Source organism: Papio anubis, chromosome 8 (genome assembly GCF_008728515.1).
Source record: "Papio anubis isolate 15944 chromosome 8, Panubis1.0, whole genome shotgun sequence".
Classification (NCBI taxonomy): Eukaryota; Metazoa; Chordata; class Mammalia; order Primates; family Cercopithecidae; genus Papio; species Papio anubis.
The window spans coordinates 9,390,704-9,417,779 of NC_044983.1; the positions used below are offsets into that span (position 1 = coordinate 9,390,704).

Consider the following 27,076-nt stretch of genomic DNA (forward strand, 5'->3'; position numbering starts at 1 on the left):
ATGGAAGTGGTTAGATAATTTTTTAAACAGAGTATGTAAAACGAAAGGGTTTAATGAGTATGCAACTCATGGGTTTAATCTGTAAGTTAACAAGAAAAAATGTTTTACTATCCTTTGTAGAAAACCTATTATAATCAAAAGTTAATGCATGATCAGAATCAATATTCAATTGCCTGTCCTAATGAAGAATAAGCGTTACTTGACAAATGGCAGATAATCTAAACATAAGTTGCATATGGCTATAAAATGTGTTTTATAATTGTATATGAATACTGACATACTGCCAGTTCACATTACTTTAACATAAAGGAATCCCAAGATATCACCTAATCAAGAAGTAGAAAATTACTCAGCTTCCTTATCCATTAACACAGACTAATACAAAAAAAAAGTCAGACAGAATCAAGCCTTTTTCCCATGAACTGCTTTGTCACTTCACACACGTTTCTTGAATATATAATTAGACATCAGTGATAGACAATAAGAATACGTATGAAAGTGAACATTATTGTTAGTTCCTACAACAGAGAACTAACAATCTACCAATGTGGAACATGCTTAAGTTCACATCTTACCTGATTCAGTTTAAGAAACTGGCACCTCATCCTATGATTGTATTAGAAAGTAAACATACTCAGTGGACACAGAACTACTCTACTTCTAGATGTCAAGAGAACTAGAAGCTTACACGATATAAGAACTATAGGTGTGAGCGACACAGAAGACAGGTGATTTCTGCATTTTCAACTGAGGTACCTGGTTCATCTTACTGGGGCGAATCAGACAGTCGATGCTGGTCCGTGGGTGCAGCACAACCAGCTAGAGCTGAAGCAGGGCAGGCATCCCCTCACCTGGGAAGCTCAAGGGGGAAGGGAATTCCTTTTCCTAGCCGAGGGAAATTGAAACACACAACACCTGGAAAATCGGGTAACTCCCACACTAATAGTGTGCTTTGCCAAGCGTCTTAGCAAACGGCACACCAGGAGATTATATCCCACACCTGGCCCGGAGGGTCACACGCCCACGGAGCCTCCTTCATTGCTAGCAGAGCAGTCTGAGATCTAACTGCAAGGCAGCAGCGAGGCTGGGAGAGAGGCGCCCGCTATTGCTGAGGCTTTAGTAGGTAAACAAAGCCGCCAGGAAGCTCAAATTGGGTGGAGCCCACCACAGCTCAAGGAGGCCGGCCTGCCTCTGTAGACTCCTCCTCTGGGGACAGGGCATAGCTAAACAAAAAGCAGCAGAAACCTCAGCAGAGGTAAATGCCCCTGTCTGACAGCTTTGAAGAGAGCAGTGGATCTCCCAGCACAGAGGTTGAGATCTGAGAACGGACAGACTGCCTGCTTAAGTGGGTCCCTGACCCCTGAGTAGCCTAACTGGGAGACATCCCCCACTAGGTGCAGACCGACACCTCACACCTCACACGGCAGGGTACACCCCTGAGACGAAGCTTGCAGAGCAAGAATCAGACAGCAACACTCGCTGTTCAGCAATATTCTATCTTCTGCAGCCTCCACTGCTGATACCCAGGCAAACAGGGTCTGGAGTGGACCTCAAGCAAACTCCTACAAACCTGCAGCTGGGGATCCTGACTGTTAGAAGGAAAACTAACAAACAGAAAGGACACCCACACCAAAACCCCATCAGTACTTCACCATCGTCAAAGACCAAAGGCAGATAAAACCACAAAGATGGGGAAAAAGCAGGGCAGAAAAGCTGGAAATAAAAAAAATCAGAGCGCATCCCCCCCTCCAAAGGAACGCAGCTCAGCACCAGCAACGGAACAAATCTGGATGGAGAATGACTTTGACGAATTGAGAGAAGAAGGCTTCAGTCGATCAAACTTCTCAGAGCTAAAGGAGGAACTACGTACCCAGCGCAAAGAAACTAAAAACCTTGAAAAAAGAATGGATGAATGGATAACTAGAATAATCAATGCAGAGATCTTTGACAAACCTGACAAAAAGAAGAAATGGGGAAAGGATTCCCTATTTAATAAATGGTGCTGGGAAAACTGGCTAGCCATAAGTAGAAAGCTGAAACTGGATCCTTTCCTTACTCCTTATACGAAAATTATTTCAAGATGGATTAGAGACTTAAATGTTAGACCTAAAACCATAAAAACCCTAGAAGAAAACCTAGGTAATACCATTCAGGACATAGGCATGGGCAAGGACTTCATGTCTAAAACACCAAAAGCAACGACAACAAAAGCCAAAATTGACAAATGGGATCTAATTAAACTAAAGAGCTTCTGCACAGCAAAAGAAACTACCATCAGAGTGAACAGACAACCTACAGAATGGGAGAAAATTTTTGCAATCTACTCATCTGACAAAGGGCTAATATCCAGAACCTATAAAGAACTAAACAAATTTACAAGAAAAAAACAAACAACCCCATCAAAAAGTGGGCAAAGGATACGAACAAACACTTCTCAAAAGAAGACATTCATACAGCCAACGGACACATGAAAAAATGCTCATCATCACTTGCCATCAGAGAAATGCAAATCAAAACCACAATGAGATACCATTTCACACCAGTTAGAATGGCAGTCATTAAAAAATCAGGAAACAACAGGTGCTGGAGAGGATGTGGAGAAATAGGAACACTTTTACACTGTTGGTGGGACTGTAAACTAGTTCAACCATTGTGGAAAACAGTGTGGCAATTCCTCAAGGATCTAGAACTAGAAATACCATTTGACCCAGCCATCCCATTACCGGGGATATACCCAAAGGATTATAAGTCATGTTGCTATAAAGACACATGCACATGTAAGTTTATTGTGGCACTATTCACAATAGCAAAGACTTGGAATCAACCCAAATGTCCATCAATGACAGACTGGATTAAGAAAATGTGGCACATATACACCATGGAATACTATGCAGCCATAAAAAAGGATGAGTTTGTGTCCCTGTAGGGACATGGATGCAGCTGGAAACCATCATTCTCAGCAAACTACCGCAAGAACAGAAAACCAAATACCGCATGTTCTCACTCATAGGTGGGAACTGAACATGAGATCACTTGGACACAGGAAGGGGAACATCACACACCGGGTCTTATTGTGGGGAGGCGGGGAGGGGAGGGATAGCATTAGCAGATATACCTAATGTAAATGGCAAGTTAATGGGTGCAGCACACCAACATGGCACATGTATACATATGTAACAAACCTGCACATTGTGCACATGTACCCTAGAACTTAAAGTATTAAAAAAAAAAAAAAAAAGAACTATAAAGACCAGTCTTTGAGTCTTTAATCTATATTTCCTGTCTCCTAATACTGGGAATATGAAAAGCTATGAGAATTCTACTAAAGCTAATAAGATGAAGAAATAACTAAAAGAATGTGCATGAGTCTTTTGATCCTCAAAGGGCAGATAATGTTCACAATGCTAACAGAACACATTAAATGAAAACACAAACCAAAAAAAAATTTAAGTATTGGGAATTAATAAGTCTTCCTCTGTGGAAAGATTTCAGGCAACAAGCTATTAAAAACAGCCTATTTCCCTAAATTTTGGAACTATACTTGCCAACAGTAGGGGCAAACAATGTCATCTCAGAAATAACTGTGCATATCTTAGATAATTATTTTCTAATTGTTAAAGTCCACCTGGCTTTTACTGTTAAATCTTAAAATGAGTCATATAATATATTCAATTTTTCACATGGAATAGCTGATTCATTTTAATCTTTAAAAATGTATCCTAAGCTAGTTGTTAGAAAGCACTTGAAGCAGCAGCCCTCAGACCAAAAACTGCTTTCCTGAATTTCCACAATGTAATTAAAACGATAATGTTATTTCTCTATATACTGCTTTTAACCTAAGAATAATTGTCAAGCAGAAATCTTATTATTCCAATGTTGGTGAAACACCAAATACTTTTGCTATTTTAACTGATAAATTAGACTTCACCAAACTGAAAAACCTCGCTTGTATAAAGATGCCATTACGAAAATGAAAGGCAAAGCAAAGATTGGGAAATAGCATTCACAATACACACACCCAACAAAGATCCGCTGTTACAGCACAAAAAGAATTCTCACAAATCAGTACTAGCAAAAAATAAAAATGAAACCAAGATGATCAAAAGATATGGACACTTCACAAAAAATATACATGAATGACCACTGTACATAAAAATATTCTCAACATGCTCAGCCATCAGGGCAATGCGGCTTCTTTTACAGTCCAATATGCACTTAGCATTCCACCCAGCAATTCCACTCTCAGGGATCCATCCGAGAGAAGTGAAAAAACATGTCCACACAGAGACATACATCCAGCGTTATAACAGTTACAAACTGCAAACAAGTGAAACCACCACCAACTGTGCTACAGCCATACAATGAAACACCATACAACAACAAAAAGGAACTACCGATATGCACACACTTAATATAAACTGACAAACGTTTAGTCAAACGGACCTAGGAGGGAAAAAAGACAACTCTATTAACTAGAATCATACATGAAATGGAGTAAATTACTACTAAGCTTACAGAAATAAAAGATTATAAAGGAATATTATGAACAACTAAATGAGAAAACTGGATAGCCACATGCAAAGGCAAGAAGTTGGACCCTTTATGTCACACCATATCCAAATATCAACTCCAAATGCATCAGACCAAAATGCATCTGAGTTACAACTCGTAGATGAAAACAGAGTTAAATCATGATCTAGGGTTTGGCAATGGATTCTCAGATAGGATACCAAAGCATAGGCAACGAAAGCAGAAACAGACTTTTTAATGTTAACCATTAATCAAATCACCAAAATGTAAAACTTTTGTGCTTCAAAGGACAATATCAAGAAAATGAAAAGACAACACATAGAATGGGAGAAAAGATTTGCAAATCACTTTTCTAGTAAGAAACTTTATTGTAACTCAATAATGAAAAGACAGTCAATTTAATAATGGACAAAGATATGAATAGACATTTCCCCAAAGAATACATTCGAATGGCAAACATGCACATGAAAAGATGCTCAACATCATTACTCATCAGGCAAATGCAATTAAAACCACACTGAGGTTCTGGCACAGAGTAGGCATTTTACTCGGAGGAGGCACAGAGGTTTATTATGCCAGGGATACGGTGCAAAGTAAGGCAGAGAAGGTTCCTTGTTTATATTCAGGCACAGAGTTGGGAAGAGTACACAGATGGCAAACAAGTAAATGTATGATTAAATAAGGATATAATTCCAGGTAATAAGTGCTATGGTGTAAAATAGAACATGATAAAAGAGTAATCAAACAAACAGGGCAGGGCAAGAAATTATGACAGCTTTGTCAGGGCACAACTCAGATGAATTAACATTATTAGTGAAAAATCTGGGGAAAGAGTAACCCAGGCAGAACAAGTCGGTACATCACAGAGACAAAAAGGCCATTGTAGCTGGAAGGTGGAGAGAAAGGGAGAGAATGACAGGGACACGAGGATGAAGTCCATGATGTAGGCGGGAGTCAGACCAAGAAGGGCCCTGATGATGAGTCTGGGTGTTATTTAAGTATACTTGGAATTCTGTGGAGCATTTTTAAACAGGTACATAGTGTGATGTAATCATGGTCAGCTTGGCGAACACACAAGTTGGGCAGTTGCACAGGGCTCCAATGCGCTGCTGTCACCATCTTAAATTCTTTTTTTTTTTTTTTTTTTTTTTTTTTTTGAGACGGAGTCTCGCTCTGTCGCCCAGGCTGGAGTGCAGTGGCCAGATCTCAGGTTACTGCAAGCTCCGCCTCCCGGGTTTACGCCATTCTCCTGCCTCGGCCTCCCGAGTAGCTGGGACTACAGGCGCCCGCCACCTCGCCCGGCTAGTTTTCTGTATATTTTTAGTAGAGACGGGGTTTCACCGTGTTAGCCAGGATGGTCTCAATCTCCTGACCTCGTGATCCGCCCGTCTCAGCCTCCCAAAGTGCTAGGATTACAGGCTTGAGCCACCGCGCCCGGCCAATAATCTTATCTCTTAACTTGTATTTTGTACGCAACATTCAATGGGACAATGAATGGAGCATGCACATGAACAGAGGAGACATGTTGGGTGGCAGTATATGCATACAGAATTAATTCAGAAGAGTCTGTGGACAATTATAGAAACATATTATCAGAAGACTTCTTTCAGAAAGGGTATTAAGGTCTCCGTTGAAGGCATAATGAGATGGTTCAAAGAATATTAACAGTAATAAATTTTCGAAGGGATCCAAAATCAAAATCAAGCTCCATTTTTACTTTCTTCTCTTCCTCACCCACCTGCCTCTCAGCCCCACTATATCCATTTACTCTCAGTTGTAGATTCCTCTCTGGGCACCTATGTACAGTGGTGAGGCCCCAGGGGCCGAGTCCATACTAGGAAACGTCTCTGAGACCAAAGCTGACTGATTAAGGGTCAACATCTAACTCAAAGTGGGGCATCAGATTCTATCTCAGGGTTAGCAACAAGAGTGGACTTGAAGTCAAGACAGAGCAACTTTAAGGGAGGACTCTAATGAGAAGGTTGACATACCTCTGCAGCTGAAGTTCTTGGAGCTGGCTTGGTTCTTCACTTCAAAATTCTTGGTTTTCCTGAATGGTGCGTTTCTGCCTCCAACTGTACATGCAGTATTTACTATAACTTCAAATATTTACCTGATCCTTTACAAAGGACCTCTAGTTTATAAACAATACCTTTCATTAGCTAACTCCACTACTAGGTTCTAGACCCTCCTAGTCTAGCTGATCCTGCTGCCACCCTTGGCCCAGAATTTATGTCCTGCTTCCAGTATCCTACTTTCTGATTAAATTTATTCAACTGAAAGTAGATTGTTGTTTCATTAACACAGGTTTCAAGGCTTCTCATTGAGCAAAATCTCTAGCTATAGAATTTTTCTTATGTCAATAAGTTCAGTAGGAGCGGGGAAATAATTCTGTTTTCAGTCACAAATACCAATAGGACAAATTCCCATACCAATCGAGTTTGTCATATATTCAATTATCTATGACAATAAAATCCATGATATGCTAAATGTTGTCATCTTTCCCCACTCGGATTAACCTATCCCTCTCAAGTTGGATAAGCTTCTTCTTCCTAGTCTAAGTTGAAATAAGACTATGGGGTTTCAGTATCACTTTTCCGTTGTTTTCTTAGTCACTAAAAAACTACAGGCCAAACAGCTTATTAGAGATTGAATAGTCTCAAAGCACTTCTTACGGTAAACCTTTATAATGGCCACTTGTTTCAGAAACAGATTCACCATAAGCATAGATCTTACAATCTGCCCAAAGTCATAGGAATTAAAAGGTAGAAAAGAAAGAAATTTTCGGGCCCTAGTTAGTCTTCAGGTCAAACTAAAATGTTTAATCATACCTCATACTGCAGACAATAAAATTCCCATTTTTAGATACAAGAAACAATTTGGGGCCAAGCATGGTGGCTCACGCCTGTAATCCCAGCACTTTGGAAGGCCGAAGCGGGCGGATCACGAGGTCAGGAGATCCAGACCATCCCAGCTAACACTGTGAAACCCCGTCTCTACTAAAAATACAAAAAAATTAGCCAGGTGTGGTGGCAGGCACCTGTAGTCCCAGCTACTCGGGAGGCTGAGGCAAGAGAATGGTGTGAACCCGGGAGGCAGAGCTTGCAGTGAGCCAAGATCGTGCCACTGCACTCCAGCTTGGCAACAAAGCAAGACTCTGGCTTGGAAAAAAAAAAAGAAAAAGAAACAATTTGGTTGTCAAGTTACATGTTTTTCAAACATTTTTTATGTGGCACCTGATGACAAAGATTACAAAGGAAATGTTCAGTTTAAACAAATGTATAAGGACAAGGACTCTGCACACCTAATTTGACACAAATATTTTAAAATTTTCTTAGTAAGATAATTTACCACAAATCTCAAAATACTTCAAAAACAATCATGTAGGCACAAATATGAGTCCACTACCTTATCTGCTTTTTTATAATTATTTTAGGAATACTTACAAGTATTATTCTTGTCTATCTGCCAACATAAAAAAACTGCTACTTATCCCAAGTGACCAAATCTTTAAGCATTTCCGAGAAAGCAGTTTTAATTGTACTGAAAACAATCTACTGCTCTTTTCAGGAGATGCTCAATCTAGATAAACTTTGCAAAACTGTTGTGAGATGTTTTTATATGTTTGCTATTGCTGCTCTAACAAATTATCACAAATCCAGTGGTTTAAAGCAGTGACAACAACAAATTTATTATCCTACAGTTCTGGAGATCCTAAATCTGACACAAGTCTCATTGGGCTAAAATCAAGGTGTCGGCAAACCCCGTCTCTACTAAGAATACAAAAACAAAATTAGCCAGGCGTGGTGGCGGGCGCCTGTAGTCCCAGCTACTCGGGAGGCTGAGGCGGGAGAATGGTGTGAACCCGGAAGGCGGAGCTTGCAGTGAGCCGAGATCGCGCCACTGCACTCCAGCCTGGGCGACAGAGCGAGCTTCCATCTCAAAAAAAATAAAAATAAAAAAAAGTAATCAAGGTGTCAGCAGGGCTGAATTCCTTACTAGTGACTTTGATGAAAACCTGCTTCCTTGGCTTTTCCATCTTCCTGGGGCTACTCCTATTCCTTAGCTCATAGAACCCTTTCTCTCTTTTCAAAGCCAGCAATGGTGGCTTGAATCCATCTGAAATTATATAATCTGACTTTCTCTCTGCCTCACTCTTCTACTTCTAAGGAATCTGGTGATTACTTTGGGTCCACCAAGACAATCCATGATAATCTTCCCATCTCAAATTAACTGATCAGCAACCATAATTCCATCTGTAACCTTATTTTCTGTTTGCAATGTAAAGTAACATTCCCAGGTTCCAGGAATTAAGACGTGACCATCTTTCAACCATTACTTGCTTACCACATAGAGCATGTTACTTCTTATAAAAAGTTTTTAAAGTATAACATTATATTTATATGGTTCTTTCTAATGTGAGATCCAACAGTCCTCTCCAGGTACGCCAATTCCTGTTTCATTGTTCTTTGCAGCAGACCACAGTGGCCCTCAATTACTCTAAGAGGAACAAAGTCTTCAGTCGTCCCTATTGCTGATAACTCCATATCTTAACAGCCCATAACTTAACATGTCAATTGGATTATTTACCACCTAACTTCACACACACATACGTTTTAGATATAAATTATATAGACTATATTATAATTTAAATATAAATTCTAATACTGGCTGCTTTAACATTTTTTCTGAACCAGGATCTTATCTGGGTTGATATATTACATTTGATTGAATGAATCTGAGTTTTATCTAGTTGAATAATCACAAGCTAAGGTATGTGCCTTACTTTTCTAAGGCAAAGGAGGGGGAAGAAGAGAAAAAGCTTAATTTTGTTTTTGCTCTCTCTCTGAGCAGAATCATAAAATATAATTTTATAACAAGCAGTCCCTAAAGTATAAATAATGGGAAAAAAAAACTAGCAGAAATCCTATTACATATTAAATAATTAACTGAAGTTCTGAATTGGGATGGGAAAAATGGGAATTACAGTAAATTGCTTTTATTAGTTCATTTAGATAACCAACTTTAATTATGGTATTAAGTGATACTATCTTTATAAAGTCAGCTTAATCTCCCCTAAGAAGCCAATTTGCTTACTTTTTAGAAACATACCATCAGATCTCTATTTTTTCTTGCACTTTCAGTAAATATAAAAGTAAGTGGAACAATATAATGTAATACAAGAAGCAAATTATTTCTAATCATGTTATTTCACAATAAAAGCAGTTGCCAACTACTGAGCATATACTTTCTAATTTTTATACATATAATATGCAGATATTGTACAAGGGTGCTTCATATATATTATCTCACTTAATCCTCTTAACAATTGTATGACATACAGCTATTACCCTCATTCCCATTTTAATACCGAAAGAAGTAAGTAACTCACTCAAGTACCAGGTCTCTTTGACTCCAAACACTATTATATAATGCCATTCAGCTAGAAAACAGAGTTATTTTTTTTTAAGTCCTAATTGTTAGATTTTAAATAGCAGTTTGAATTTTGGGCTCCCAAGAAAGATATTCAGTGAGGATCCCCTCAGTCTCTGCATATAAGAAACACTAAACCAAGAATTGTTGGAAAGTATAGAGAAAGAAAGTAGCGGGAGCTTTGTTTCTCTAAAACAATGTCACTTGTTCGATTCAGCCTTTCTTACTTCCAAAAGGCTGCAGAACTGTTCTTTATCAAGGAAATTACAACTTAACCCTTTTCTTCCAGTAGTCTTTAGAAGGTATTCCATTGTCTTCAAGCTGTCAATGTTGTAAATGAAAAGTCCTTTGCCTAATTTTTTTCCCTTTGTAGGCAACTTATTCCTTCTTTCTGGAAAAGTGCAATACATATCTTACTCAGTTTATCTTTTCTCATCAATCTCATGTGGAGCTCCTTAAGCCTTTTCAATCTCAAGATAGGTTTTTCTTGCTTATCATTTGTTTAATTATTACTGATCTCTTCCATCAGACTTTTTTTCTTTTTTCTTTGCCTCTGAAACTCATCTCATGTGTAAGGTTTAAAATGACGTTGACATTCCTAGATTTATTTACCTTTTTCTTCATGTTTCCACGTTTTAACATTTTTCTCTGTACATCTCACACGTAAGCTTACAGGCTACTAACATGGTCTTTAATTCATCTACTAAATTCTTTCCTCTGAAAAAAAAATTAGGTGGTGGATTTTTTTTTTTGTTTTGGTTTTAAGTTTTGGCCCCAGGAAATATCTTCCCCACTTTATACTTTAATTTCCCTGGAAGATATTATTTTTTTAATTCAGGTATTTATCTGGCTCCTTTAGCAGTCCTGAATATGTATTCTGATTGTTGTCTTAATTATCCCTTCTGGCTGAGATGGGCTGTCATTTTTCACTTGGTTTGCTGGGCTTCATGTCTAGATGTTGGGGTATTCCACAGTGAGAATCCCACATGTGTTAGAACACCACACATCTCTTTTATCTTTAGAATGATTTGCTGTGGACGCCAGCAAGCTGTCTCTTCCCCAATGAGAGGCATGTAGAAGAGGCCTCCAAAGGGAACATACTCTGTCTCCTTCACTCTTGAGAACTGTAGGGAATAAGGAGAGATGGGGGTGTGGTATACATGTAAACTGTGTGAGGGCAGTGAGACTTAAATAAAGATTCAAGAGATTTATCAATTTAGAAGCCCCATCCTGCAACTTCAATTTAGCAACCTTCTCAAGATCTCTGTTATCAATTATAGTCATCTGCAAGTAACAGAAACCATTGTCTATGTTAGACTGAAATGACAGGAGAGTAGAGGACCAACCTTAGAAACACATAAGAAGCTGTAGAGCTCGGAGGAGGAAGCACAATTGTCTTTTAGTAGGAAACGTTATGACCAGGCCACCGCCCACACTGAAGCAACAATCTGCTGCTATAAATGATTCCTTACTACAGCTAAGATTTTTGTATTCAAAATTCTACATTTACAGAATGAAGTGCATGATTAGACAAACCTGCCAACTCGACTGCTGAGGTGGCGTAGAATAGCCATGACGCTTACCAGCTCTGCATTCCTCCTCAGTATGAGTGCCCCATGCCAGTTCTAAAAAATCTCCAAATCAGAAAAAGAATTGATATCAGTTACTTAAAACAGTAATGGAAAAAAAAAATCACAAATGTCCTGTGATCTTTTTTTTTTTTTTTTTTGGTATTGTCTTGCTCTGTCACCCAGGCTTGGAGTGCAGAGGCTGATCTCAGCTCACTGCAAGCCCGCCCCTGGGTTCACTTCATTCTCCCGCCTATTCCCTGAGTAGCTTGGGACTACAGGCCTCACCACCACGCACTTCAGATAATTTTTGTGCATTTTAGTAGAGACAGGATTTCACTGTGTTAGCCAGCAGCTGGGTCTCATCTCCTGATCTCGCGGATCCACCCACCTCTGTGCCCTCCCCAAAGTGCTGGGATTACAGGCATGAGCCACCGTGACCATTTAATTCCTGATCTTGTATCAGACTCCATGAAAGGTATGCTTATAATTTGCTTTTAAAATGAAATTCTCAAGCACTAACAGTCTCAAAACAGTCTCAAAAAACCATACAGGCTGGGCACAGTGGCTCACGCTCAGCTACTTGGGAGGCTGAGGCAGGAGAATCACCTGAACCCAGAAGGCGGAGGTTGCAGTGTGCCAAGATCAAGGCACAGCACTCCAGCCTGGTGACACAGCAAGACTCCGTCTCAAAAAAGAAAAAAAAATTCATATAGCATATATTCAGAAAAGCTATTTATTTTAGTGTTTTTGGAGACTATATTCGAAGGGCAGAGAGAAGCAAAGATAAATGTGTAAGTTCTAAAGGCAGAAAATGTGTTGATTTCTGAGGTAAATTCAATTCAACATTATAGTATAAAAACTTTCAACATTCCTAAGACCTCAGTCTTAAATAGTTTAATTATATAAGCATTTCAAGTTGATTTTAAAAATAATCTGTTTGAATTTTCTTCTTTTTGATGGTAAATAGCATCTATGAAAGAAACACATAGGTTCAAGATTTCTAAATGGACATTTTTTTTTTTTCTGAGACGGAGTCTCGCCCTGTAGCCCAGACTGGAGTGCAGTGGCACCATCTCGGCTCACTGCAAGTTCCGCCTCCTGGGTTCACTCACACCATTCTCCTGCTTCAGCCTCCCAAGTAGCTGGAACTACAGGCGCCCACCACCACGCCTGGCTAATTTTTTTACATTTTTAGTAGAGACAGAGTTTCACCATGTTAGCCAGGATGGTCTTGAGCTCCTGACCTCATGATCCACTCATCTCAGCCTCCCAAAGTGCTGGGATTACAGACATGAGCCACCACCCCCGGCCCTAAATGGACATTTTTAAGAAATGTCAATAGAGGACAAACAGAGGAAATGGGAATTCTACACTACACAGTAGCATAATTCAGGCTGAGATTTTAGCACCAACAATGAGAATAGTAATTAATAATGGCAATTAACATTCACTGAATGTGCACTCTACCTGGTACTCTCCTAAATACTTTATATGTACTAGCTTATCCTCTCAGGAACACTGTGAAGAATAGTATTCCCATTTTACATATAAGACAGAGGTCAAGAAAGTGGCCCGTGGCCTCACAAAGCTGGAAACTGGTGGGGTCAGGGCATAAACCCAGAGCATGTGCTTTACAGCAATCTGCCCTGATGTCTCCCATAAGCTGGTGGTAATGTGGCTTGCCTGGGCTCTAGCTTTTTAAAAATATCAAAAGTGTTTGCTATTCTACCCCACATACAGAGATATGATTAATCTTTATAAAAATCAGTCAGTATGTCATCATCTAGGCAAAAACCTTTTAAAAATCAATTTTGTATACTAATCTCTCAAAAACTATTAGACTCTAGCAAAAGGAAAAAAAAAAAAAAAGGCTTCCAATTTTTTTTTAATCCAGCTGTCCCAAAGTAGAACTCTACCTTACAGAGAAAAACCTCAGAATTCCTTAACCATACTCAAAATCCAGAAAGTAAGATATATAAGCTATTACAGGTTTCAGTGAACCTGAGAATAAACCTCCTAAGAGGTTTCTGAAAGCTAATTAAGTATACCAGGGTTTACAACCAATTTTGACTCCCATAATAACTATGATACATACTTTAATAGCAACTATATCCTCATTTATATTTTGAGTATAGTTTCAAAGGTGCCCTTCCCCTTCCCTCAACTTTTATAAGGCACAAGAACTTAAACAGAAGGAAGACAATATGTGCCAAAGCCTACTGAGAATTGAGGAAGTAGAATGCTGCAGGGATCCATTCATTAAAAATTCAAGCCCGATATCTAGTCCTTTATTTCAACAGAACCTAGATAAAAAGAGCATTTGCATTATGGACTTTTGAAAGGGGGATTAAGAGGAGGAGGACAGAAATACTAATTTCAATAAGACATTCAAAGGACTGATAAAATGAAAACTTCGGAGGTAGAGGCAGGAAAACAGAAGACTGAAGACTGGAAAGGATAATATTTTAACAAAGTGAGAACAGTATAAAATTCTGACTAATGACTGAGAAAAATCCAGTGGCTGTGACAACAAGGTGAAGCAAGAAGCAGTGACAGCAGAGAAGTTGAAAGTCTAGAAGATTATGTAGGAAATACATTCCAAGCTCAATAATACTTATCATTTACAAAAGCAAGTAACATAAGAGGCTTTGTAGTCAGAGAGAGGATGTTATAAGTTGAAGCTTCTCGAGGTAGTTTTATGTAATGACTTGGTCCAGGATGTGGCTATGTTAGTGAGAGACTTAGGAAGAAATGGGAGAGTCAATTGAAACTGGAAGATGTGAAAAAGCGGAAAGGAGAGGATACCCAAAGGTCATGCTACTGAAGCTGAAGTAACAAAGGATAATGACAGAGAATGTGACTTTTTTAAAAATAGTTTTATGTCAGGCATTGCAATAATTTGAGGAATACTGAAAAATATATTAGAAGCTGCAATAGATGGCTGAGGAGGGAATAATCTTAATCATTATTAAGCACTACCACTATATCTTTTAAAATGGCATATCTATTTTAGTTGCATCATTAAAGAACTGATTATGCTAAAGTGGATGACATCTGGGAAGACAATTATGTAAATCAACCTGCCATAGCTAAACAAACATCCACTATCTCAAGTATCAAGAAATAGATGACACACTCAACCGAAATTATACTTGCCCTCTAGAAGCTTTAGATTTCAAAATAAAAAATTATATACAGCAAAGCAAAATGGGAATATATATATGAGAGAACAAAATGCTGATTGAATACAGCTTCATTTCATCTAGATACCTAAAATGATTGAAAAGTCCAATTTGCTTGAAATTGCTTTTTCTCATGACTGTGGCACATGTTGAAAACATTAAGTTCTGAACTACTGTATTCAAAACACTCAAAACCCCGTATAAGGGGGGACTACTGTACTAGATGACTTTCCTTTAATCAACCTCAAGTGTTCAAATGTCATCCAACTTAGTAGAATTTGTACTTTATAATGGCTGTCATTGATGGTAAGATAGAAAATGTCCAGTCTTTAAAAGAGACTATAAATTAACTAAATCTGACAACAGTAATCCATCAAAATTGAGTTTCACTCAGCTGGCATTTGACTGCATTTGGAAAGTTAATGTTGTGAATCTTCCCCTAAGTAACTTTAGATTACCATCTCTCTATTTACCTTTTGATGGAAAAGAACTGCTTCTAGAAGAAGCAATAAACCCCTCCTTACCTATTCTGAGGAAACACTATTTATACTACAAGAAAACATAAGAATGAACCTTTATTTAAAATTTAGATATTATCAAATGATACTTACCAATGCACACATCGATTTTCCCTTTAATAGCAGCTTCATGCAGAGGTGTATAGTTCCAGTTATCCCTAGCATTTGGATCAGCTCCTTGGCACAATAACAGACTCACAACCTCAGCATGGCCAAAAGAACAGGCATTATGAAGCGGGATGAGACCTCCATCATCACGAGCATGGACGTTAGCACCCATCTGTAGTAAGTGTTCTACAACATCCTTCCTTCCAAAACCTAAAAAGAAAGGGAAAAATGTCTTGTATATAGATTTGATTTTGTAAAAAGAACCATTGGAGTATCTGTAACAATATCAACAAGAATGAACAACTGAAGTATTGCACTCTATAGTAAATGGAGTAAAACAAAAGAAACATTAGCTTCATTCAAACTGACTCATTTCACAGAATTTAGAACTAAGGAAGCTCTTCCTTTAGTCTTTGGGCTGTTCATTCAAAAACACGTTTTCTAAACACTTAATATGTGCTGTGCAACAGTGCTAGAAACACAGAATAAATATGACAAGACTTGTCCAGGAACTCACTTTCCCCTCATGCTTCACAAGACAAAACTGTATATAGAAACTCATCTCTGCATTCATAGAAACAAAGGTTATTTAAATACTGCTGATACGCCAGGTGCAGTGGCTCACAAACTCACAGCACCATGTGAGGCCGGGGTGGGCAGATCACCTGAGGTCAGGAGTTCAAGACCAGCCTGGCCAACATGATGAAACCCCATCTCTAATAAAAATACAAAACTTAGCGATGTGTGGTGGCAGGCGCCTGTAATCCCAGTTACTTGGGAGGCTGAGGCACAAGAATCACTTGAACCTGGGAGGCAGAGGTGGCAGTGAGCTGAGATCACACCACTGCACTCCAGCCAGGGCAATAGTACAAGACTGCATCTCAATAAAATAAAATAAAATACCATAAAATAAAATATAAATAAATAAATAAATAAATACTGCCGATAACCGAATCTAAGACAAATCACAACACACAGCACTATATTAGGGAAATTGGGGGTGAATGTATGGGTATGAGAAATACGTGGTGAATGCTTGGTCAAAGGGAATTTTGAAAAGGAAGAACTAAAGATGAGGCCAAAATATCTATTCTTGGGGCTAGTCATCAAACAAGATGAAAATGGGTGGTGAACTGAAACAATTCAAGCTTGGGTTCATCGAGTTTGAGGAAACAATACGGCAAATGAGTGGGAATACAGGCACTTGGAAGTATAAAACCAGAATTTTATAAGAGGTATCAGTTTTCAGACAAAAATGGGGGTTTGGGGGAGTCAGAGTCTCAAGCAGTCTAAGGATGAGGCAAACACTTAGAAAGGTAAGAAATACTAAGAAAGTACAACATCACGGAAGCCAAGGAACAACAACATTACGCAAAGTCCAGTATCATGAGGATTTAATGAGATCAATGGAGAAGAAAAACATGGCCACTGGTAATTTTAAACAGTTTTAGTACAGTGGTAAAATTACAAACTAAATTGCAATGGGTTATAAAAGGAAACTGCAAATATATGAGCATTTTTATCTTCACAAGCTAGAATCTTAATTACTGATTCTTTCCCACTTTAAATTGTATTAGGTATCACTACCTCTACTATGACTGTGTAATATTGTTAGAAAAATGACATCTTAAATAAAAATAAAAGACAGTAAAAGAGTCACATCTTCCTCCATTGTGTGCATACATCAAACAAATAAAAACCACGTGGAAAAGAGTAAGGGGAAAAAAAGAAATTTATCTCAAGAGATGTCTTCCATGCTATCTATAGAAATTCATTCATTCCAGAAAAGCACGCTCTGAGAAAAAGTCTCCAAAGTAAAGCATACATTTCCACAGATATGTATCATAAAGTCAGAATGAGGTTTCCATGGAAAATATCCTTCAAATTAAGCTGATAATTTTAGGTGAAAAGGTCAATTTTGTATTAGTAATTAGATCAGTAAAAGCATAGGGTACATGCTCCAGTAAATTGTCAGCATCTTACCAGGGTTCTTGGTTTTGTTTTTTAAATACCTGCAGAACTTTACGGATGTTAGGTTTTAATTCTCTAACTTCAACTTCCTTCCCCCTACCATCACAGCACTACTCTCCCACTGGGCCATAAGTGCTGTCCTGACTCAGGAAGGTTGAATTATTCTCCTTCTCTATGGATCTGAATAAAGCCTGAGTGCAAACTTCCATTTCCCTAATCAGCACCAGCCCTTGAGAGCAGCCATGGGAGCTGAGTCCTGCAGAGCCACAGGGCTGGAGCTGCCCAAGGCCTTGGGAGCTGACCCCTTGCATTGGTGTGGCCTAGATGTGAGACATGGAGTCAAGGGACATATTTTGGAACTTTAAGATGTAATGACCACCCTGCTGGGTTTCGGCCTTTCATGGAGCCTGCAGGCCCTTTGTTTTGGTTGATTGCTCCCTTTTGGAATGTGAGTATTTAGCCAATGCCTGTACACCCATTGTATCCTGAAACTAACTGGCTTTGATTTTACAGGCAGAAGGCACTTGCTTTGCTTTGAACTGTAGACTTTTGAGTTAATGCTGGAATGAGTTAAGACTACTGGGGACTGTTAGGAAGGCAAGATTGTATTTTGAAATGTGAGAAAGACATGAGATTTGAGAGGGGCCAGGGACTGAAAAATATGGTTTGGATTTGTGGCCCCACCCAAATCTCATGTCAAATTGTGATCACCAGTATTAGAAGAGGGGCCTGGTGGGGGGTGACTAGATCATGGAGGCAGATTTCCTCTTGCTGTTCTGGTAACAGTGAGTTCTCACAAGATCTGGTTGTTTAAAAATGTGGAGCACCTCCTCCTGCTCTCCTCTTCCTCCTTCCCTGGCTATATAAGACATGCCTGCTTCCCCTTCATCTCTCACCATGACTGTAAATTTCCTGGGACCTCCCCAGCCATGCTTCCTGCACAAGCCTGCAGAACTGTGAGTCAATTAAACCTCTTTTCTTTATAAATTACCCAGGCTCAGGCAGTTCTTTATAGCAATGCAAGAACCGACTAACACAGCCATTATAAAAACATTTTAAAAACATTTTTGCCATTACTAAAAAAAAAAAAGTTGGGCCGGGCGCGGTGGCTCAAGCCTGTAATCCCAGCACTTTGGGAGGCCGAGACGGGCGGATCACGAGGTCATGAGATCAAGACCATCCTGGCTAACCCGGTGAAACCCCGTCTCCAGTAAAAAATACAAAAAAATAGCCGGGCGAGGTGGCGGGCGTCTGTAGTCCCAGCTACTCGGGAGGCTGAGGCAGGAGAATGGCGTAAACCCGGGAGGCGGAGCTTGCAGTGAGCCAAGATCCGGCCACTGCACTCCAGCTTGGATGACAGAGCAAGACTCCGTTTCAAAAAAAAAAAAAAGTTGAAATAAATTTCCTTGTACATGTGTCCTATCCATTTAAGATAAATGTCTCAAAGTAGTAGTACTAGATCGAAGGGTATAAATTTAAAATTTCCCATGTTGCCAAATTGCCCTCTATCAATTTTCATTTTCAACCAAAATCCTGTGGCCATTCTGTGCACATTTATAAGCTTTACAAAGAGGTAAAAAAAAAAAATGCATTGTTATTTACTTTTTTCAGTTCAGATATTTGCTTTTTTACTGTTGAAAATTAAATATATGAATACAGTTGAACTCTCTCCCTCAATCCTAGTCCCGTCTTTGCTTCCCCAGAGATACTATTACATAAATTCAATGTTTGTTTTATCATGCTTATTATATACTTTTCAATGTGTTTTTAAACACTTGTGTTTATATATTTATATTTGATACATTTCATGTTATTTATATATTATGTATTTCATATTCTATGTGATTAGAATATATTTCATATATTCACATTATTATTGTCAATATCATATGGTTCAATCTATATTAATGGAAGGTTGATAACCATAAGCCATCCTTCTGGCTGATATGGTTTGGCTCTGTGTCCCTATCCAAATCTCATTTTGAATTGGAATCCCCATGTATTGCAGGAAGGCCTGGCAGGAGGTGATTTGATCATGGGGGTGGTTTCTAATAGTTTAGCACCATCCCCCTAGTGCTGTCACATGAGTGAATTCTCATGACAACCGGAGGTTTAAAAGTGGGTGGCAACCGGGAGGTGGAGCTTGCAGTGAGCCGAGATCACCCCACTGTACTCCAGCCTAGGCAAGAGAGTGATACTCCATCTCAAAAAAAGAAGGGGGGGAGGGGGGTGGCACCTCCCTCTTTCTGCTGTCTCTCTCCTGCCCCGCCATGGTATTGCTTCCCCTTTGCTTTCTGCCATTATTGTAAATATCCTGAGGCCTCCTCCCACCCAAGTTTCCTGTACAGCCCACAGAACTATGAGTGAATTAAAACTCTTTTATTCATAAAATTTATATCATAAATTACCCAGTCTCAGGTAGTTCTTTATAGCAGTGTGAGAATGAACTAATACACTGGCCAACAGAAAGACTCAATTTTGCTCAGACTCAATTTTGCTTGGGAATTCGGCAGGAAACAATATACTAAGAGAAAGCCAGCCCTTCCCCAGTCCAGGGAAGGAATCCTAATTAAGCCAATCAGGTAATTTCATTCTGCTCTGCCAGTCACTGGCAATGAGGACAGATGGGAAAATCTAGAAGCTTCTGGAAATATTTTTCTCTCTCCTACACCTCCTACAGAAGGTGTGGGAGGAAGAGTGCCCTTTCTCCTCCTCTCCCCCTTCCTCCCAACAGTTAGAAAATTCAAAAGAATTATTTTTTTTTTAAGCTGGCATAAAACGCTTACTATGTTCACAGAACTGCAACCAACTCTTGAATTTCCTACCTCTACACTTCTTATCAAGCAGTAAAATAAATGTCCTTAGGCTTTAAGTCAGCTGAAGTTTTAAAATACTCATAGTTAAACCCATGCGAATTGATATAAGCATCTGTTCCTATGTTTACTAAGTATTCACATTTCACCTCTTGTCAGTTCATTGTCTTGGCCATTTTCCTCTGCGCTATTTGTCTTTTTCTTATGATTCTGCAGGCGTTCTTTACATATTCTAAACATTAATCTTTTCCTACATGGATTGTGCTTTATATATAAAATTTAAGGAAACCTTTCTGATTCCTATACTGTTCCTACATTTCATCTAGATTATAATTCTTTCACATTTAGATATTTAATTAACTTCTAACTATGGTGTGAGTTAAAATTTTTATTTTTCCTTTTCTTTTTGGTTAGTCAGTTTGTCTATTTGTTAGTTTAACTTTAAAATAAGTCTAGATATCTAGTAGGGTAAAGTTGACCCACCTCGTTCCTCTTAAAAACTTATCGGCTGGGCGCGGTGGCTCACGCCTGTAATCCCAGCACTTTGGGAGGCCGAGGCAGGTGGATCACGAGGTCAGGAGATCAAGACCATCCTGGCTAACACGCTGAAACCCTGTCTCTACTAAAAATACAAAAAATTAGCCGGGCGTGGTGGCGGACCCCTGTAGTCCCAGCTACTCGGGAGGCTGAGGCAGGAGAATGGCGTGAACCCGGGAGGCGGAGCTTGCAGTGAGCTGAGCACTCCACTGCACTCCAGCCTGGGTGACAGAGTAAGACTCCGTCTCAAAAAAACAAACAAAAAAGGAGAGATTCACTTGTCTCACACAATTTGTCAAGACAAAGGCAATCCCAGCACACATAGCAGTTTATCAATGGTATTAGGAGCTCCTTAGAATCTTTCCACTCTGACATTCTTAGCATCTCCACTTGCTTGTTACCTCACAGTCACAAGAGTGCTGTATCTCCAAGCCTCATATCTAGGTTCTCAGACAAGGGAGAGTGAGTAAAGGGTTGGGGGTGGGGGGTGGGGGCGAGAGCTTTCTCTCTTGACGTTTTTATTATTAAGGAAGAAATCGCATCTCCAGATACTTTCATATATAGTTCACTGGCCAAAAATCTGTCATCTGTCCAGCTACCAAAAAAACAAAAAAGGCTAAAAAATCAAGTCTTTTATAGCCAGACACACTACTGCCTTGAACGAAATCTAAGATCTGTTAGTGAAGAATTAGAAGAAAATAAATTTGGGGTACATAACCAACAGTATTTGTAACAGCTTTGTAAGTCAAGGGTAAGAAGATTGGATTTCATTAGAAGTACATGGGAAACCATTTATTAGGGAAATTACTTGATTCTATTTAAATCTTAAAAGGATCATCTGTCAGCTATGTGAAATATAGACTGAAGTGAAGAGCAAAATCAGAGGGACTAGTCAAGAAAAATTCTGCAGTAGTCTGGGCAAGAATTGATAGTGGGTTGGAAAAAAAGAGTGAAAGTATAGCTGGGTCAAAGAAGAAAGAAACGGATAGGTTTTAAAGCAAAGATGACTGGCTCTCAGGTTTCTAGCTTAAGCAACTCTATTTTTAGAGGCGCCAGTTGAGGAAGGGTCAGGCAAAGCAGGTAGCAACAAGAAGTACCCTGATGAACTGCTTTTCCCCAACGACTACATCAAGTAATATAATGTGTAAATTTCAGCACATTCTTTCCCCCAAACAGTTCATGAGAAATAATGACATTATATTACATATTCAAAGCAATTTAAAAATATACTATGTGGTGTGCTGGCAGTGAGGAAACACAAATTCCTAACACACAGCCGAATCCCAATATACTTAACAATTTTCCTTATTCTAATAGTAAAGAGGTGATTAAGGCCTTTCAAAAATATTTCAATATCAAATTTAAGGTCACTAGTATCTATTCCTCATTCCCTTATGTTCAGCATTTTAAACCTGCCTAAAATTAAAGCTTCCACGGAACAACGATGGCCAATATTAAATCATATAACTGACAACTATGACTTCTGAAATTGAATAAAAGAGAAAAATCTAAGGTGTTTGGAGTATTTTAAACTGATGTTTTTATCTATGGCAGCAAAATCACATCTTAAAGTCATTTTCCCCCTAATTGGACTGTCAGCAAAACTACAACCACTGTATATCACTTAAACTATTAATCTTTTAACCTACACTTATATACCAAATGAGAACATTTATATTACATCTCCCATGCTTTTTAAGTGTAAAAATATCCCATTACACCCAAAAGATAAAGTAACTGTAAACTAACTTTGGGGTTGTCTAGAAAAATAACTCATGGAATTCTCTCATATATATCTATTTTCCTAAATTAAATTTAATTTGGCCTCAGGTTGCCTCCTTACATATTTTACGTTAGGCCTAAAGGTTTCTTCATACATACATCTAACTGGATATGTAAACTGAATGTAACCTACTCTTGTACCAATCACGAAGATTCAGATAAAGGCAGCTAAATGTTCAAACTGTGTTCAAATAAGGCAAACAATAAGCTGTAAGCAATCAAGCTCCTTCTATACCTTACTTTTGTCTTCTGTACATCACTTACCTTTTCTATCCGTAATTGTTACCTGACCATGTGGCAGCCCTAGAATTACTCTGAACCTATTCTGGCTCTGGAGGTTGCTTGATTCATGAATCATTCTTTGCTCAATTAAACTGTTAAATTTAATTTGACTAAGGTTTTTCTTTTAATATCTGACATAAATGATATCAGAGAAGCTGAGTTGGGAAAGATAAAAAGGCACCTGGTGACAAATGTGACTTGTTCACCATTATCTTTAGAAACATTAGGAAAAACTAGAATCTAAAATATGAGAATGGCTTGCTATATATATATAATATAAATATTACTTTCCATATCTTAAGTATTATCAATCCACTTTCATCCAAAATAAAAAGCAAAACAAAAATTCTTAACAATGAAAATATTGCTTTCAATGAAACAAAATTCAGCTATGACATATTTATGCAATAGCTATGAGTTTTGAAAAAAGGTTTTTCCTGGCCAACAGACTTGCCATTCACTAGTTGAACACTAGCAGTTCAGACACTTATGAGTATCTCTAAAGACCCACTAAACACGGTAATTCACAATTTTGCTAAATTAAAACTCTGAATGACACCTGTATTTTGGCTGATGTGCAGAAGGCAGCCTCAAAATTATAGAGGGGTATATAGCACAACAGCCCCATCTCAACATGACCTTCTAATTCTACTCACTTTCTTGTACAGGTCTATCTTCTAAAGTTCTTTAAAGTTTTCTCTTTTACTGTATTTCATGGAGAAAATGTATCTGCTACAGTGATAGTCCCAAAACTAGGAGTTAGGGAAAGACTTGTGACATGAAACAGAAGACAACTCCCTGAGAGAAAACATAAGAGAGACAGCGGATGGGAAGAGAGGAAATATTATAGAAATAATTACAAGACTTCCGCTAATCAAAGGAAGAAGTAAAAGTTCAGATTAATATAGTCATGGAGTGCCAAACAGCATGGACAGTTTGTAGCAAAGTCTAACAACAACAAAGGCTATAGTCTTTCCGAAAGAAAACGAATCAGCTAAAAACAAAAAACAAAGAATCAGTTGACTGAAGTCAACCTTAACTATGAGAAAAGATATTTTGATACTTAATTTCATATATGGCTAACTTTATTTCCATGTAAAAGTGAAATTAAAATAATCTCAGATATGCAAAATCTCTAAAGTGAACACAGAAAGATCCTGGTTAAAAATATTCATGACAAAAACGAGTTCAGTAGTAAGTGTGTGAGCATATGTCTATATATCATGAATTAACTCAGTACAAATCTATCCTCTCTCAAGACTTAACACTGACTAATAATCACCCTAACAAATAATTACAATATAGGGTTACAAAGAAAACCAAGTCTGGAATAGAGAGCTTCCCTAATAAAGTGATATTTTGAGCTAAGATCTGAGGAATAAGCAATTTACCAGACAAAAGGATAGGGATAAATGTTCCAAAGAGAGTAAGGCACAGTAAATCAAGAGGTGAGAAACTCTTCATATTCAAATACCTAAAAAAGTTCAGAATGGTTCAAACAGAGAGAAAGAAATAAGAGACTAAAAATGGCAACAACATGGAATCGTGGGGCGCAATGGCTCATGCCTGTAATCCCAGCACTTTGGGAGGCCAAGGTGGGCGGATCACAAGGTCAGGAGATTGAGACCATCCTGGCTAACACGGTGAAACCCTGTCTCTGCTAAAAATGTAAAAAAATAGCCGGGTGTGGTGGTGGGCGCCTGTAGTCCCAGCTACTCGGGAGGTTGAGGCAGGAGAATGGCGTGAACCCAGGAGGCAGAGCTCACAGTGAGCCGAGACTGCGCCACTGCACTCCAGCCTGGGCGACAGAGCGAGACTCCGTCGCAAAAAAAAAAAGGCCAAACTGGAATCAACTAACTTTCCACCACAGAAATCATGAAGAGAAGTAGATCATCCCTCAAAACCAACACAGTATATCCAAACTACAAGTCCTTTATTTTACGTATGTCAGCATGAAGACTAAGACCATTACCAAAGTGACATAATTCAAATTTCTGCTATATGAACTTAGATACAGGTTAAGAAAACTGCTAAGTATAGATAGATACCTATATATACATCAATCTTGGCAGCCAAAAGGGAAAAAAAGGCTACAAGGATTCTCGAAATTCTGCGGATAGTTTTTGGTCTAGCTTCCTTAAATTCAACATAGAATTTGTTGTAGAGATTACTCTGAAGGCCACAGTAGGGAGGCAAAGGTTAACCATAGGACAATGAATGAATCACAGTAACTAGACATCAAACGAAAATGCAGCAAAATGTCCCTGAATATAATTTTTTAAAAAGAAAATCTACCTCTATTTTAATGGTTGATTTGTATTTATTTATTTAAGAGACAGGGTCTTGCTCTATTGCCCAGGCTGGAGTGCAGTGGCATGATCATAGCTCACTGCAACCTTGACTTCCAGTGCTCAAGTGATCCTCCCACCTCAGCCTCCCTAGTAGCTGGGGCTACAGGCGTGCCACCACACTGGGTATACAGTAGATGCATCTGACAGCAATGACCTGACCTGAGCATACCCTGAGAATGACACTGTATGGCAGATGCACCTGAATGTGTGGTCACAGTTCCAAGCTAGGGAATCCAAGAGTGGTCAACCTGGAGATCCATTCCTTATCTACAAGGGATATCTGAGCTCCAAGTCCATCCTGTGGAATGGAACATGGGCCATACCGAGGATTGAGGCCCTTCGTTTTGGGTTAAAGGTTGCCAGGTGGAGGTTGTTGGGGGAGGCTGTTAAGTGAAAATACTATATTAACTGCATGCTTTTTGCAAGCAGTTGGTTATTCTACCAATCCTAATGCCAGTGGGCCATGTGGTATTTCTGTCCACCACACCAGCAATGGACTGGTGGTTCTGCCCAGCCCGCTGCCACTGGAATCTCTCCCCTGTATTTTAGCCTCCAGGACACATTATGTTTCATTCATTGGCTCAGGGTCTCTTTTTTGGCCTCTTGAACCTGGTGCTATCCCCATTACAGTCAGTAGGAGTACAGCACAACATCCGGCTAGCTTTTTAATTTTTTTTTGTAGATACGGGGATCTCGCTTTATTGCCCAGGGTGGTCTCAAACTCCTGGGCTCAAGTGAACCTCCCACCTTGGACTCCCAAAGTGCTGGATTACAAGTGAGCCATCACACCCAGCCTGTATTTATTATTCAATAAATGGTTCAAAAAAAATCTGGCACCTGCTTAGAAAAGAACAATTTTTAAAATATTTACCTCTAAATGCATCGCAAAATAAATTTAAAATAGATCAAGGTGTAAAATGTCAAAATGAAACCATAACAAAATTAAGTGGACAGTTGCATGATTTCAGGATAGAAGAAGCAATAGAAGAAAACAAACAAAAAAAAATTTAAGGCAACAGATTTGAAAAGTTTATAGATTAAAAAAAATGCTTTTTAAGGCAATAGATTTCAAAAGCTTACAGATAAAATTTTAAAACAAGCCAGGAAAATATTCGCAATGACTTTAACAAAGCACAGATAACAAAGACACCAAAAGGCAAAAGAAAAAAAGAATAGGAAGAGATACAATGCCAAAAAGTAAATGCCAATTGTCTTTTAAAAGTAAAACAGTGACCTAAGAAATGCAAATTTACTAAGTATTGGTTTTATCAAACAACTAAAATGTTTTCAATGTTGACGTTTAGAGACATGCACAAAAATATTCATAGAAGCACTATTCATATAGAACACACATAAAAACCACCCAAATACTCAACAGTAGAATGGGTAAGTAGTGGTATAGTCACACAATAGAATTCTATAAACAATGGAAATGAACAAACAACAACTACATAAGATAGATGAATCTCCCACAAAATAGTACTGACTATATAGTATCATTTATCACAAGTTCAAAACAGACAAAAATCTGAGTGGTAGAGGGGTAATGACTCAAAAGACATACGACAGGAGCTTATGGATTGCAGATAATGTTCTGATTCTTGAGCAGGGCGCTAGTTACCCAGGTGTATTCACTTTGTAAAAACTCAACTCCCTATGCACTTAAGATTTGTACATGCTATGGAGCTATGTCCCCACTAAGAAACTATGGTAATAGCTGATGTTGTCCAGGGTGTGATGACAGAAATTATTAGAATATTTTAGGAAACCAAATGGTATTTGTTCCCAATGATAAAATCTGAGCTTTCAAGGAAATATTAGAATTCTGTAACACTTGCAACTATCACTATAAGCTGAACAGTTTCCCAATTCTAAAATACTTTTCTGATGAGATTGGTGGTAATATTAACAATTATGCTTATTATTTTTATTACAACGTAAAAATATGTCCACATTTGGAATATCCGCATAGCTTCAAGAACCAGTATTTTCTAAATG

At 38.6% G+C, this 27,076-nt stretch overlaps 1 protein-coding gene across 3 annotated transcripts in view; it reads right to left on the minus strand.

Annotated features, from left to right (window-relative positions):
* Window positions 1-27,076, minus strand: part of TNKS (tankyrase) — a 227,012-nt gene that overhangs the window by 185,353 nt on the left and 14,583 nt on the right. For all 3 annotated transcript variants that reach the window (XR_002523692.2, XM_031669351.1, XM_003902438.5), the window contains exon 2: window positions 15,328-15,552. Coding sequence is in view for 2 of the 3 variants with exons in the window: in XM_031669351.1 (XP_031525211.1) it covers window positions 15,328-15,552 (225 nt within the window). In the remaining variant the exon portion in view is untranslated. The remainder of the gene's footprint in view (window positions 1-15,327; window positions 15,553-27,076) is intronic.